Source organism: Eublepharis macularius, chromosome 6, assembly GCF_028583425.1.
Source record: "Eublepharis macularius isolate TG4126 chromosome 6, MPM_Emac_v1.0, whole genome shotgun sequence".
Classification (NCBI taxonomy): Eukaryota; Metazoa; Chordata; class Lepidosauria; order Squamata; family Eublepharidae; genus Eublepharis; species Eublepharis macularius.
In genome coordinates this window covers 71996112-72010518 of record NC_072795.1, presented here as the reverse complement: position 1 = coordinate 72010518, position 14407 = coordinate 71996112, and the positions used below count along the sequence as shown (strand labels likewise).

At 46.7% G+C, this 14407-nt stretch overlaps 1 protein-coding gene across 1 annotated transcript in view; it reads left to right on the top strand.

Annotated features, from left to right (window-relative positions):
• SORCS1 (sortilin related VPS10 domain containing receptor 1) overlaps positions 1-14407 on the top strand; it is a 699625-nt gene that overhangs the window by 528576 nt on the left and 156642 nt on the right. Inside the window, exons 7-8 of the mRNA XM_054983089.1 lie at positions 9789-9907; positions 13943-14032. Of these exons, the coding sequence (XP_054839064.1) occupies positions 9789-9907; positions 13943-14032 (209 nt within the window). The remainder of the gene's footprint in view (positions 1-9788; positions 9908-13942; positions 14033-14407) is intronic.

Below are 14407 nucleotides of genomic sequence, written 5' to 3'. Positions count from 1 at the left end.
GCACATGCACAGGTGCATGCTGTTCTTTTCAAGGAGGGGTGGAGAAATGTGGCTCTGGGGTGGCTGTTTTTGCATGTGTTGGCACCAAAATTGCATAGAACACAGCTCTAAACCATCGACCCATTGAGTTTGAGAGCACAAAACAATCGGGTTTCTTGTTTATGGACCTTGAAGAATGCTTGGGAAAGGTATATGTCAAGGCAAGTGTTCAGCAGCTGTGCTCTCACACACACACTGTTCTTTTCTGAGGGGAAGGGGGAATGGGGAAACAAAACTCTATTTATGCTTAATGAAAAAACGCATCTTCCAAAATCCCATCAATCCAATAAGTTTCTCCTCAAGAACATAAAAACTCACACAACAGTGAACCCCCAAGAAGGTGAATGTTAGTGGGTGCACAGAATGCAATCTTACTGGCAAAGCTGCAGTGGCATGACATGTCAGCACAGCATGCAAGCAAGAGATCACTCCATTGCTAACCGGCACAGCAAAATAACAGCAAAAAAATCCTGCTTTAGTGACAAAGCCAATAAATTATTATCTTTGAGTCTTGCTGTTAAGCTCTGTTTCCCTGTGCCTTGTAGTTTAATTCCCTCAATGAAGGGTGCACCCTAATCCGCTTTACTCCCTGTTTAGGTACAACTCCACCCTGTCCTTGCAGGGGCCTAAAGGAGGGGCCTCCTCCTCACCCCATACTGCCCGGGGATCGCCCTCCCCCCTGTGAGCCTTGGTCCTCCTGCGTTGAGCCCATGCGGGGAGGCCAGGGACACCAGCAGCCGCCACCCAGTAATCTTCCCCTGGGGCCCCATCCTCGGAGGAAGAGGACTCACCTGAACTCTCATCACTGTCTGTCTGCTCCTGGCTCCGGCGATGGGTTCTCCTCTTCGATGTCTTCCTCCTCTTGGATCCCCTCTGCCGCTCCCTGCTGCCCGACTCCTCAGAAGTTGAGGGGGAGCGCTCTTTGTGGCCTGGGTTTCCCTGCCTTGCTTCCCCTGGACGACTTGCGTGTTCTCTGCTGAGGGACCTCGACGGGCTCCGGGACAGGTTGAATCACCCCAGGCCCGGAGTTCCCCAGGTGCTCCACCCGGGCTGTGAGGAGCTCCAGGGCCCAGGTGATGCTTTGCAGTGTGCTGGGGTTGGTGCCCTCTGCAGCTTGCCCGGCACCTCCCTTTGCCCTCCCCTGGCCTGTTGCTGAGGTAGGCTTCTGCGCCTTCCTCCTAGTGCCTGTGGCTGTCCACAAGGCATGAGGCGGCTGGGAAAACCCAGCTCTCCCACCCTGGTGGTGGGCAGGCATCCGCCTCCAGCCAGCCCCCCCCACCCCAGAGGATGAAGGCCGAGAAGGAGGCATGCAGGGGGATGCAGCACTCTGTGCAGATTTTTTAGCCCCTCTTGTTGCCTTGCCAGCCCCCTTGTTGGCAGCCACTCGTGGCCCCCCCCTTGCCGGGAGCCTTCCCCCTCCCAGAAGAGCCCGCACCGCCCGCTGCGGCCCACTTTGATGGGGCCATGGCTCTCGGGGCTGATGGCTAGCCCCCCCTTCCTTCCGAGAGAAAGGCTATGCCTGTGGCCAGGAGGCGTGCGGCCTCTCTCCCTACTATTCCTGGAGCGCGGGGTTCAGCTAAGCCCCTTGCTCGCAGGACCGCAGCCGTCGTCTTCCGCCGCTTCCTGGACCTCCGCTGCACGTGGCTCGCCTGCCCACACCGATGGATGCTTCCTCTTCCGCTGGGCCTGAAGCCTCACTGTCCGAGCGCCGCGCCGCAGCACGAGGGGCTCAGCTAGACCCCTCCGGCGGCCGGAACAGCTCCGCTCTGCCCGGGCTTCTGCCGCTTCCTTTTGCCTCGTCCTCGCCTCCTCTGCTCGGCTCCGAACGTCCTCCGATGTTCGCAGCCGAAGACGAAGTGTCCGTGAGCCGCGCTGAGCCGAAGTGCGGGGGAGCGAGTATGGCAGCGGGTTAAATACCCGACTGCCGGACCAGAGGGAAACCTGCGGCCAGCCAGGCTCCACCCCCTCCCCCGTCACCTACCCGGGCCGCTCCTGACTGGGTGGCCAGGGTTTAAACTGATTGGACGAGGGCCCACCCTTGGCATGCTGGGCGAGCCCTCGAACATGGCAGCCGGCCCGGGCCCCGCGCTCCCCCAGGCACCGGCAGCAAACAGGACCCCAGGTAAGTCTGTGGTCTCCGCTTGTATGTAAAAGCTCACAAAAAAGGAGTGTTAGATGTTGGTTTTTCCTTTATAGGAGGGGAAGTAGAGGGATGATGGCCCTCTTTTACTCCTGTTTTTTACTAGTAAAAGTGGGAGACTAGACAGGTTGCTGGCTGCCAGTCTCCTTTCCAACTAAAACTGTTAACCCAGAGTTGAATGAAAAAGAAAAAGGAGAAGTCACAGGAGGACAAGCAGAAAGAAAGAAATCTGACTAGATCAAGCCTTCTACATGGAATATGGATCTGGGAAGACTTGGGGGTGGGGGCTGTGTGCGAGTGGGCAATGCATACTCCTGCTGTCTCCACATCATTTAACTCTTGGTTAACAGTTTTAATATGAGAAGTCCAAAAAAACAGAAGGCTTTCTGGGCAAGGTGAAATTTCTCCTGGTGCTCCTTCACCTGCTATCTTTGAGGGATTTCTTTAGTCACAGTGGTGGTCCTGGCACCATGTCACCTAACAGAAGGACAGCAGCAACAGAAGGTTGCTGAATGGACATGAACATGGTTCACATGCTTGGGACCTCCTCAGTGGGTCTCTCCTTTATTAATTGCTTTTTCTTTCTGGTTTTAATGGATCTATACTGTACTTTCAAATTTTCTTTCAAATTTCCCCCCTAATCTGCAGAACGTGAGCTTTTGCAGCAGCCGGGGACTTGGAGGCTGAAGGAGACCCCCCCTCTTCTCAAATCCATATTTGCATGCCTGCGTGAATGTTGCCGACCTTTCCTTGCTTTTTGTATAAAAACTCACAGAAAGGGATGGCGATGGTAATGCTAGTACTGTGCCATCTGCTGCTCCCCTTCCCTGCACAAAGCAACCCATATGAGCCACTCAGTCCTAGTGCCATTGACCAGGAAGTGCTGTAGAAAAAATGTACTCATGTGTGCCCCATAAATCCACTTTCCACCAATGGAGTGAACACTAAGGGCTCAGTGTCTCCTCATTGGATCTAATCCCTACGGGGAAAACTATCCGGGGGTTTGTAGGGACATTTTTCAACCAAATGCTGCCAAATTTTCAGGGAATGTACTTTTCCACTGATCCTGACCACCTATCTTTAAAAAATGTATTGAAATCAGTGTTGTGTGTTTACATTTTTGTGTTAGGCTTTTTCTCATTCTGGCTGCTGGTCAAAGCAAGAAAGACCATTCAACAAAGCTATTTGGTCAGTTTTGACTTGATCCAGTAAGGCAATTCCCCATCCCTTTTCCTAGTCAAGATCCAGTATGTTTTCACTGTTACCGTAACAATCAAAACAGCAGCTGTTGTTGGAGATGAGAATGTGGGAAATGAGAAGCATAACATCCCAATTACTGAGAGGAGAGAGAACATCTGTGCTAGAGAAGGAATGAAATTAATTCCAAATCTCAGCATCAGAATATATTAATTGACAAGAATTAACTGTAAGTGATGAAGTGCTTCCTGTATCACTAGATAAACAAAGAATCCACATGGACTGAATACCAAGAGAGGAACTTTTGCTGAATACTATCTCAAAAAACTTTTAAGATGAAACAATTATAGTGAAAAGTCTGCTGCAGTGTGTTACTTATTTATTTTCCTGTTATTCCCCTTAGACTTGTGCATTCCTTTCATTATTAACTACAATAATTTCAAAAATGGGGTCTTTATTATAGTAATTAATACCAAAATGAAACAAATTTCTTATGTAAACAGCTTCTAACTAAAGAAACCCATGATTTTCTTTCTTTTTGTTTAGGAGCTTTCCTTAGTGAGGAAGGGGTAGGGGTGTGGATAATGGGGAAAATACACGCAGAAATGGCTGGTTTGGCTGGTTAAAGTGGCTTCTGAAACAGCAGAACAAATTTGGAAAATGAGGCTCTAATGGGTCCCCCACTGAAAAGTTTGTTTGTTTTGGTTCTTACCACACAGAGACTGACTGTGCAGACCAGGCAGTGCAGGTGGGTTGTCTGCCAGCATTGTGTTTTCCTTGATGGCAAGTCTGACTGCACTCATCAATGATCCAACCAATTGGATCCAAGGGGAGAAACTGAACCCTTAGCATTCATTCCTTTGGTGGGAAGGGGATGTGTGCAGGGTGCATGAGTGCATTTTTTCTTCAGCTCTTCCTAGGGAGAAGCATATGGCACAGTGCCACCAGCGCTAGCATCACCATCACCATCACCATTCTGTGCATTTTTATGATCAGGTCAATGAAAGGCTGACACTGAACCCCTGGTTGCTGCAAAGGCTCATATTAAGCAGATTAGAATGAAAATTGGAAAGAAAAGCAATTATTAAAGTAAAGCCACACTGAAGAAGTCTCAGGTATATGGAGCTGGTTCATGCCCATTCAGTGTCCTTCCGCTGCTGCTATCCTTCACTTAGGCGCCATGGTGCCAGTGCCACCATTGTGACTAAAGAAGACCCCCCAAAGATAGCAGGTGGAGGAACACCAGGAGGAATTTCATCTTGCCCAGAAACCCTTTTAGCTTCTTGGGCTTTTCTGATTAAAGCTGTTAACCCAGAGTTAAATGACCTGGAGGAAGCAGGAGTATACATTGCATACTCGCACATGCACACACACTCAAGTCTTTCCAGATCAGTATTCTACATGGATGAACTGATCTCATCAGATTTTTTTTTTAATTTTCTGGCACGTTATGGTACACTCTTGTCATGTCTTCTTGTGATTTCTCCATTTTCCTTTTCATTCAACTTTGGGTTAACAGTTTTATTTGGAAACAACTTGTCCAGTCTCCCTCTTTAACTTGGGCTTCTGTAAAACAGATTAGAGTCGAGATGGGCATGAACAGCAAGATGAACTAAAGTTTGTCACGAACTGGGCCGGTTCGTGCTTTGTAAACCAGCGGTTCATGGAAGCCCATTTTCCAAGAACTTCCACAAACTGGTCTGCCAGTTTGTTTGGTTCATTTGTTGTGAAGCGGCATGGAAAGGGGCATTTAACCCCTCCCCATCAGCTGCTTGTTGGGGAAATCCCTGACAAGCAGCTGATCCAAGCCTGCAGGGGTGAAATGCCCCTTTCTGTGCCACTGCGAAGCAGCACAAAAAAGGGCCATATAAACCCCCAGATCAGCTGCTTGTCAGGGATCTCCCCAACAAGCAGGTGATCCAAGCCAGTGTGGGGAATGCTCTTTTCCCTGCTGCTGCGAAGCAGCACAGAAAGGAGCATTTAAACCCCCAGATCAGCTGCTTGTCGAGGATCTCCTGGCCAAGCAGCTGATCCAAGCCTGCAGGGGTGAAATGCCCCTTTCTGTGCCACTGCGAAGCAGCACAAAAAAGGGCCATATAAACCCCCAGATCAGCTGCTTGTCAGGGATCTCCCCAACAAGCAGCTGATCCAAGCCAGTGTGGGGAATGCTCCTTTCCCTGCTGCTGCGAAGCAGCACAGAAAGGAGCATTTAAACCCCCAGATCAGCTGCTTGTCGAGGATCTCCTGGCCAAGCAGCTGATCCAAACTGGTAGGGGGTGAAATGCCCCTTTCCATGCTGCTTTGCAGCAGCATGGAAAGGGGTATTTAAACCCCACGAACTACAAACCAGTTCACAACCTGGGGCAAGTTTGTGAAAGTTCGTGGTTCATGAAATGGGATGAACCATGAACCACATGGTTCATTTTCTCCTGGTTCATGCCCACCGCTAAATTAGAGTGTCCCCTTCATTGTGGAAATGAAACTACAAGACACAGAGAGAAACGACCTAACAGCAGGACTCAAAGGTAATAATTTATTCCCTTTGTCACAAAACCAGAAATGTTTTATTTTTAAAAAATTATTGTGCTATGCTGATTGGCAACAGAGTTCTCTCCTGCTTGCATTCTGTGCTGGCACCCCTTTGCCAGTAAATTTCCAGCTGTTGTGTGCACCCACCAACACTCATCTTCTTTGGGATCCATTATTGTGTGAGTTTTCATGTTTTTGAGGAGAAACTCATTGGATTGCTGGGGGTTTGGATGATGCTGTCAGGGCTTGCCGCGGCTGCCGCTGGGCGTGGCACTGGGCGGTCTGCTCCTGATGTCACAGGGGGGGCAGGGACTCTGCAGGACCCTGCTCTGTGGAAGGAGGGGCGGTATACCTCACCCAGACTCCCTCTCAGTCCACTCGCTGGCCTGCTCAACCTGGCCTGCTTACCCTCTGTGTCTTCCATCTCCTCCTTCCAGAACTCTCCTCCAAGCCTCCACCCTTGCATCCTACTGCTCTCACTCCACATCATCACTCCTCACTCACACCCACCACTGCAGAGCTCTTCCCAGCCACCCTTTATAGGGTTTCCTTTCTCCACCCCGCCCTCCTTCCAGGCTTGTTCCCTCTCCTGACTGGGCCCAGCTGCGCATTCCTCCAGGTGTTTCCCTCCAACCACTAATCCCTCCTGGGCCCTTTTGCCATGCTGGCAGGGTGGGGTTGAGTGTGAGCCATCCCCAGCTGAGGGCTCCTTGGCCTTGCTCACGAGGAGCTGCCCCAGCCAGCCCTTGTACTATTGAGCTTGCCTGGCCTTGCTCACGAGGAGCTGCCCCAGCCAGCCTCTGAGCTACTGAGCTTGCCTGGCCCTGCTCACAAGGAGCTGCCCCAGCCAGCCCTTGTGCTATTGAGCTTGCCTGGCCTTGCTCACGAGGAGCTGCCCCAGCCAGCCTCTGTGCTATTGGGCTTGCCTGGCCCTGCTCATGAGGAGCTACCGTAGCCAGCTTCTGCGCTGCCTGCTCAGCAATGCTGGGCGGGGTTACCCACCTCCTCCCCCAGAATGCCTGTGGCAGCCCCCCCTGGAGAGGCTTGGCTTCTAGCAACTCCTGAGCCAGGCTGCTGTCTTCTAGCCATGGTGTGGCTCTGGGCTGCAGCGGCGGCGTCCTCTTCCTGCCAGGTAAGGGCTCTGCTTGGGTTGCTGCTGCTGCTGCTGGACCCACCTTCTCCCTGCTGTGTCCCTTTCCCTCCAGCCTGCTTAGCCCCCTCTCTTCCCCCTGGAGGGTGGGGCTGGCTGGTTTCTCCTTGCCCCCTCCACCCCTCTGAGGTACTGGCCTTTTGCCCCTTCCCCATGGAGTAGGTAGGTTCTGGCCCTGGTTGCTGGCTTGGGGGGTGGAGTTGCTGCCACCCTTTTGTCCCCTGCTGTTCCCTCTTGTCAAGTCTGGGGGCTGGGGCTCAGACCCCGGACAATGCAGTTTTTGATAAAACATGAATAGAGCCTTGTTTCCCCAACTTCTCCCTAAAAGAACAATGTGTGTGTGTGTGTGCACACTGTGCAGCTGCCCAATACTCACCTTGGCGTGTACCTTCTTCAAGCTTCCCTTGGAGTCCATAAACACTGTACCCCATTGTTGCATGCTCTCAAACTTGGTGGTTCAATAGTTTTGAGGAAGGATTGTGTTCTGTGCACTTTTGGGGCTGTTGTGTGCAAAAACAGTTGCCCCAGAGCCTAGTTTCCCCGCCCATGTTGAAAGGACTAGAGTACATCTGTGCATGTGTAGCCAATGTGCACATAACAGGTCAAAACTCAAGAAAATGGGGCGGGGGGGGGAACCCGAATTAATTCCAAGACAGCACTTCCCCAGCCAGAACAAACAGTAATGGAACACAATTATTCTAGAACACCTTGGAACCAAAATGGAAAAGAACATTTTCTTGACGCACACCCCTAGAAGGGAGTTTCAACAGAAACCAAACCATTTGAAACAATACAATAACAGAACAGTCCCTTTGGGAATTAATAATAAAAAATAAACAAAACAAACTTCCATACACAAGCCAAATTCCGCTTTTCTACTTTGATGGCACCCATCTCTGCAAATCTCTTTTGGTTTTGTTTTTAAATACTTTATTCTTATAAGTGAAGTCATTGGGCTGCTGGTCCTTGATGAGGGCAGTGCTTGTATTCAGGATACCACCTAGCATTTCCTTTCCTGATTATGAGGGGATTGAAGGAATTGGCTTGATGGAACCACACAGTAGGCTTGATAAAAACTAGTTTATTTCAGTGGTATATGTGGCTTGTCTACTTTTTTGTTTTCCTTTTCTCCAGTCCTCTAAGTATTACAGTGATACAGTTATGGGAGAGTTGGGGCCTGAGAAAGCATAACAGTTATAAAGCAAGTTGACCTCTCCACCTCCAGGACCCATGTAGTCCCCCCAATTATCCCAGAGGTAAAGAATACAGTGGGTACAGTAGGAGGAGCCCACACCTTGCTGACTAGAGTAAGCACCTTTGAATACAGTAAAACTTCCTAGGCTCCCATTGCCAATCACCTAGTGCTACTCACACAGAAGTAGAAGAGCTTTGAGCCTCACAAGCACCAGGACCCCCACATGCAACAGAAGGTTGGAAAGAAGAATATTTCTCAGTTGGAATCTGGCTGTACTTGTTCAATATTTTGTCTGACCAGTTCATTCTCAGCTTCCATAAGTCTATGTCTGCCTTTCCTGAACCTTAACTGTATGCTTGCCTGCTTTGTCAGTTCTTGATTCCTGAAGGCCGCTCTTATAGTAGTCCGTTCTCAGCTGCCATCCTTTATCGTATGACCCAACCACATGCAGCCAAAACCCAAGTCCAATCAAGGCCTCCCTCAGCATGCACCTGTGGTTATCTACAGTAAAAATAAGCGTCAAAACAGAACATTCAGGTATTCTCTGTGATGAACTAACCAGAATAGGTTTATGACTCTGCCCCTTGGGTCTGACTCAAAGCCATTCAATTCCTCACTATTTACATTGGATATGACAGCAATCATTTGTTCCACTTAAATCCTAGTAGGTGCACCTGTTTAAAGAATCATACAATTTTAAGTATCTAATGCAGATTTGCTAGACTATTACCAAGTCTTTTGTAAGCTTTTTCAGTTCCTTCTTAAAATAATCCTGTAAAATAATCCCTAGGAAGTGTGGTCTGTGTGCTGTTTACTAAAAGTTTGCATTTAGGCATGATTCTTGCTTCTCAGACTTAAAGCCCACATTGGTCCCAAAATTGCTGAAAGGCAAAGGGATGGTGGGTTACCCTGGTATAATGCATCAGGCAGAAGAAGATGGACGTGACTTCCAAACTGCCTCTGCCGAAATATCATACATCATAATGTATGTTTTGATTAGAAAATCAAGGTCAGCAAATGGCTGTTGGTCGACTTGTCACCTAAACCCTTCAACTGTTTTTTTTTTAAATCTTTAGTCCTGAGCCTTACATATCAGAGTTGGCTTCATCAGTGAGGAGAAACTGTCAGAAATGAACACAGAAGTTCAAGGCACATTTTGAATTTGCTGTTCAGGTGCAACACTGGAAACATTCCAAGGAAAGCAAAACCAGATTCAAGATGATTAGTGACATTCCTTCAAGGAGGGTAGACACTTAGCCATTCTTACATACATTCAGTACTGCCCCAATCTTTCTCCCACCTTCTGAAAAGCCATTGTTTTTGTCTGGCATTTTCACCAGTAATGTCTAAGAGCAAGTAGAGAGCAGGGAAGCAGATTGAGCCCATGCTCCTGTTTTCTGTCCTTCATTCTGCCACACTAAAACTAATCCAACTTAAAGAGGTCATTATGTCAGTACGTGGATGAAATCAGAGCCAAAATAAATTTCAATATAAAGTTAACACCATTCAAAATGATTTTCTTTTGTTTGTAATTTCAGATGCGCAGTACATCACTTGCAGAATGCAGAACTGCTCCGAAGCAATAAGAAGTAAACCCTTTCCAGGATATATTGACTTTGACTCCCTTATTGTCCAGGATGATTATGTGTTTGTTCAGGTCTGAAACAGCCGTTTTTCCCCCCGCTGATTGATTGCAGCTCATTTGTTCTTCCTTCCTGAATTTTAATCTCCCTTTCCCACACATGCAACAAAACAGCTTGAGTGTTACATCTTAGTGCATCAAAACCAAGCATTGGTCCCATTGGGATGATAATTGTTTCCTTCTGCCTATATCTCAAGTGCCTTATCAACACTAGGGTCATGGGGGATCTGTCTGGAGTGTGTGCACTGTGTAGAGAAAGAATCTTCCTTGCCAATCAGCCAACTTCATCTCACATTCCAGGAATATCCTCTTCCTCTCCAGGTTTTTAAGTTTGTATGCCAAATTCTGATACCACAATTGCAACAGACCAATCAAGGCTTTTTTCTATTAGTTTCAGATAAGGAGAGAAGAGATGAGGGAGAGAGACAGAAAGAGAGTGCTAGAGAAGAGTAATCAGGCATGATTGTCATGCATGGGCTATGATTATTGCAAAAAGGATGGAGATGAGATGTATTCAACTGAGATGTGTTCCAGGTGAAAGCCAGAGAATATAACTAAACGGTTTCAGGTTTCATTATCCTCCTGCTGCTGTCCATTTCATAACAAAGAAGCAGGAAATAAAGTGCAAGTAGAGTGGAGATGAGTTGTAAATTATCTAGCTTCAAGCTATTTTATGAGACTCCAAAGCCCTTGGATTGTTCCATTGCATACAGGAGCGATCACTTTCCAGTCTGGACTGTGTCAGATCCTGATTTTTGAACTCAAATTATACTTGGCTGTCTGCAAATGTTACCAAACTTCCCTTTTATGGTAGTGTTCCCACACTATGAGGGTAAGCAGAAGTTTGTTCCTTTCCCCAAAACTCCTACCAACCCAAAGAGAACATTTACTAGCCCTGCTGGATATATTTGCACTGCCGTAATTGTTCTTTTTACTACAGGCTGCATCCTACATGGCTTTTCTCCATGTGGGTGGCATGATCCCCACCACAGGATTTTTGTTGGTTAAATGGGACATCTTCCTCCCCTTTTCACCTGTGGTAAATCTGGTTGCAGCCAACTCAATGTGTTGGCGTGTCTCTCCTCGTTTCCCAAGGGGGAAAAATCAATATGATGCCTGTGTGCTTCAAACCCCCAGTTACCTAATTTGGGGTAATTCACTTGGCTGTGATGCGGCTTCAGTATTTATTGACAGTGGTATGGCAGCATGACCGTGGAAGTTAAGAGAGAGTGAGGCATGGCATTACAATGAGATGATAGGCAGATGCAGAAAGGCAGCTGTAGGAAACTCTGGGCAGAAGTGCATTGCATGAATGATTCCAATCCTGACGAATCCCCTTTTTAAATTAGGGGTTGATTTTTAACACTATTTTAGGCAAGAAACTGTTATTTTAAACGGTCTGGTTTGTTTTATGATATATATTTTTATGCTGGGCTGGGTATTTTTAATGCTGGATTTTAATTGGTATCTTTTAATTTTTTTTTAATTTTTAAGGAATTTTGTAAACTGCCTTGGGCAGGTTTCTGGAAAGGCAGCATTAAAATGTTCTAAGTAAATACATTGTCACTGAATGTCATACCAGTCATCCTTTGATTTCTGGATCCAGTTGAAACAATTTATATTTCCAAGATTTTATGCAAAATCACAAGTCCTAGAAACTTGTTGTTACATCTGAAATTTTTAAAATCTCCATTGCTTCACTAGCACTTACTAGGTGAGCTCATAAGTAAATAAAACATGCTTGTGAAGTATCTAACTTATTACATAGAAATTGTTAAAAGAATTAGTTGCACAACATATTATATTATTGAATTCTACCTATCTAAGTCCATGAAGGTCAGTAGGTTTAGAAGCATATAAATTCATTTAGGATTGCACTGTGAATTATGTAGCATAATAAGCAAGTCTGATATATATCTTACAGAACTCTCCGCCATAAAAAGGGAAGGTCTCCAATGAGAATACCACAACATTACCAGGAACTCCCCAGGGAGACCACACACACTACCAGGTGTTAGACAAAATCACTTATATTAAAGTGCTAGTGCTCAATTGTGAAAATTTCATAATATAGTATCACAATGTTACAAAAAGGTAAGTATGTCCATCTATAACATCAGTGTCTTTATAATTCCTTTTTCTTTGTAATCTTTCAGGTGGATGCCAACAAGGTTCCAATAATGATATATCCGTGGAACAAGACAAGGAAGTTGGATTGCTATTATGCGATGTGCAATGGACCTGTGAAGTAAATTAAAATAGTGGCTGGCCAACTGACTGGAGCCCTCAGGCTGCCAAATATTCAACCGGTATCAGCCTTGTTCCACGGACATATTATTATTGGAACCTTGTTTGCATCCACCTGAAAGATTACAAAGAAAAAGGAATTATAAAGAAACTGATGTTATAGACAGACATACTTACCTTTTTGTAACATTGTGATATTCTGAAATTTTCACAACTGAACACTAGCACTTAAATATAAGTAATTTCGTCTAACACCTGGTAGTGTGTGTGTGTGGCCTCCCTGGGGAGTTCCTGGTAGTGTTGTGGTATCAGGGCCAGATCGAGGGGGGTGGCAGGGGGATAGTCTGTCCCTGGCACCGCCAAAGAGGGGGTGCTGGGCACAGCTGCCAGCTGCCGGGAGTGTGCCGGTGGCAGCACGGGCGGCTGAGCGGCCGCCCGCACCATTCGCCTGCCCAGGAGGAAAGGGAGCATGCAGCAAGCTGTCCACCCCCTCAGCCGGGCAGGTGAATGGCACGGAGAGCTGGGAGGCCGCCCGCACCATTCACCTGCCCGGCTGAGGGGGCGGCCAAGCGAGTGGCATGGAGGGCTGGGAGGCGGCCTGCACCATTCACCTGCCCCGCATGACAGGGAGCATGCGGCAAGCTAGCTGCCCCCTCAGCCAGGCAGGCAAGTGGTGCAGGTGGCCTCTCAACCACCGGCGCTGCCACTGCTCCGCTGGCAGCATGCTGCCCTGCGTGATGACGTCACAAAGTGATGTCATCATGCAGCACTGGGAGCACGTGCATGCACAACGTGCGTGCGAGGGCAGCCGGGATTGGGTTGTCCCGGGCACCGGGAAGCCAAGATCTGGCCCTGTGTGGTATATCTTACAGAAACAAGTATACATAAGTTAGAGCTACATTATGCCCAGTTGCTATTATGGAGATCAACATGCTTAACTACTAGAAGGATTGTATTGTAGCATTGTAGTATTATGTTCAGATTGATCTTATTATTAAGTTATGAAATGAAAAAGCCTTATGTACCATACCTGATAGTTAATATAGTCCTAAAGCAAACCTGAAAGCATCTTAATTTTATTTAACATACCTTTAAAATTACTGTCATCTCTTGCTTACCTTTACCATGTACAAACCAGTGAGATTCTCTTTTGTTTTGCCCTTGAGGGCTCTGGGGACAGTCAGTTTTGCTGGTTTATTTGCAGCTAGCTTTTGTCTATATAGTAGGAGAAAGTAGTCATTTTCATTTTTGCCAGCTGTTGAAAATATTAACGGCCCTGGCAGATGTAACTATTATTGTTAACAAAATGGAACACTCTGCAAAACTCAGAGCACTTAAGTGTATTTGAAAGGTCTGACCAAAAGTTTAGGGCTTGGTGTTTGGACAAAGTTTCCCAAAAGTTGACAGGAACATAAAGCTTCTGTCATTACACTCTGAAGTCCTGATTGTTAGGTATAAAGAGCAGCCACTGTTGACTGAGCATTACAATTGCCGCATGCTCAGCTGAGGACTCAGAAGGCTGTATCTCGGCTCTAATGTTTGCAGGTTTCCCTGTGCCCTTCTGTCTTCCCATACAAACAATCTGAATACATTATGCCACTTCATACTGTCAGTTTCCATCGCTGACAATGTGAATGATGGCTATTTTGTCTCTTGCTGTAACCGCTGTGTCATTTTTGAGCTGTCACTGCTACAATTGCATTCCCCTTTCCAGCTTGCCTATTATTTTCTCCCTGCCTTAAAAAATGAAACAGTGATAATCATAACCTTGATAATATAAGAAAACAATGTTCTATGTTGCAGCTGACATCAGGAGGTCGACCTCATTACTACGTGTCCTATCGGAGAAATGCATTTGCGCAGATGAGGCTTCCTAAATATGCATTGCCAAAGGTAAACTATTATGCATGGGACATTTTTTACAGCTATACTTTGAGATCACAGCTCAGTCATTGCTGCTCTTGAACAGCATCTACAAGACTATTTTAATTAATGTAATTCACCCAATTCCTTTTAAACAAAATTACATGCACATCCCTGCGTGCACACATGCACACAATCCACTCAATGAGGTCAGTGTTTTAGCTGGCCAAGGATGTCAGTTCAAAATACAGATTGATTTTCAGGTTGGAGGAAATTACTAGTTATTATTTCTTTTTAATCATTAATGACATTTGGTGTTCTTTTAAAAAATGTTTTCCCTCTCCTCTGAATGGGTGGCTACCATGTTTTGCTTCATTAATTGATTTTAATGGGAATTAAAGAAAA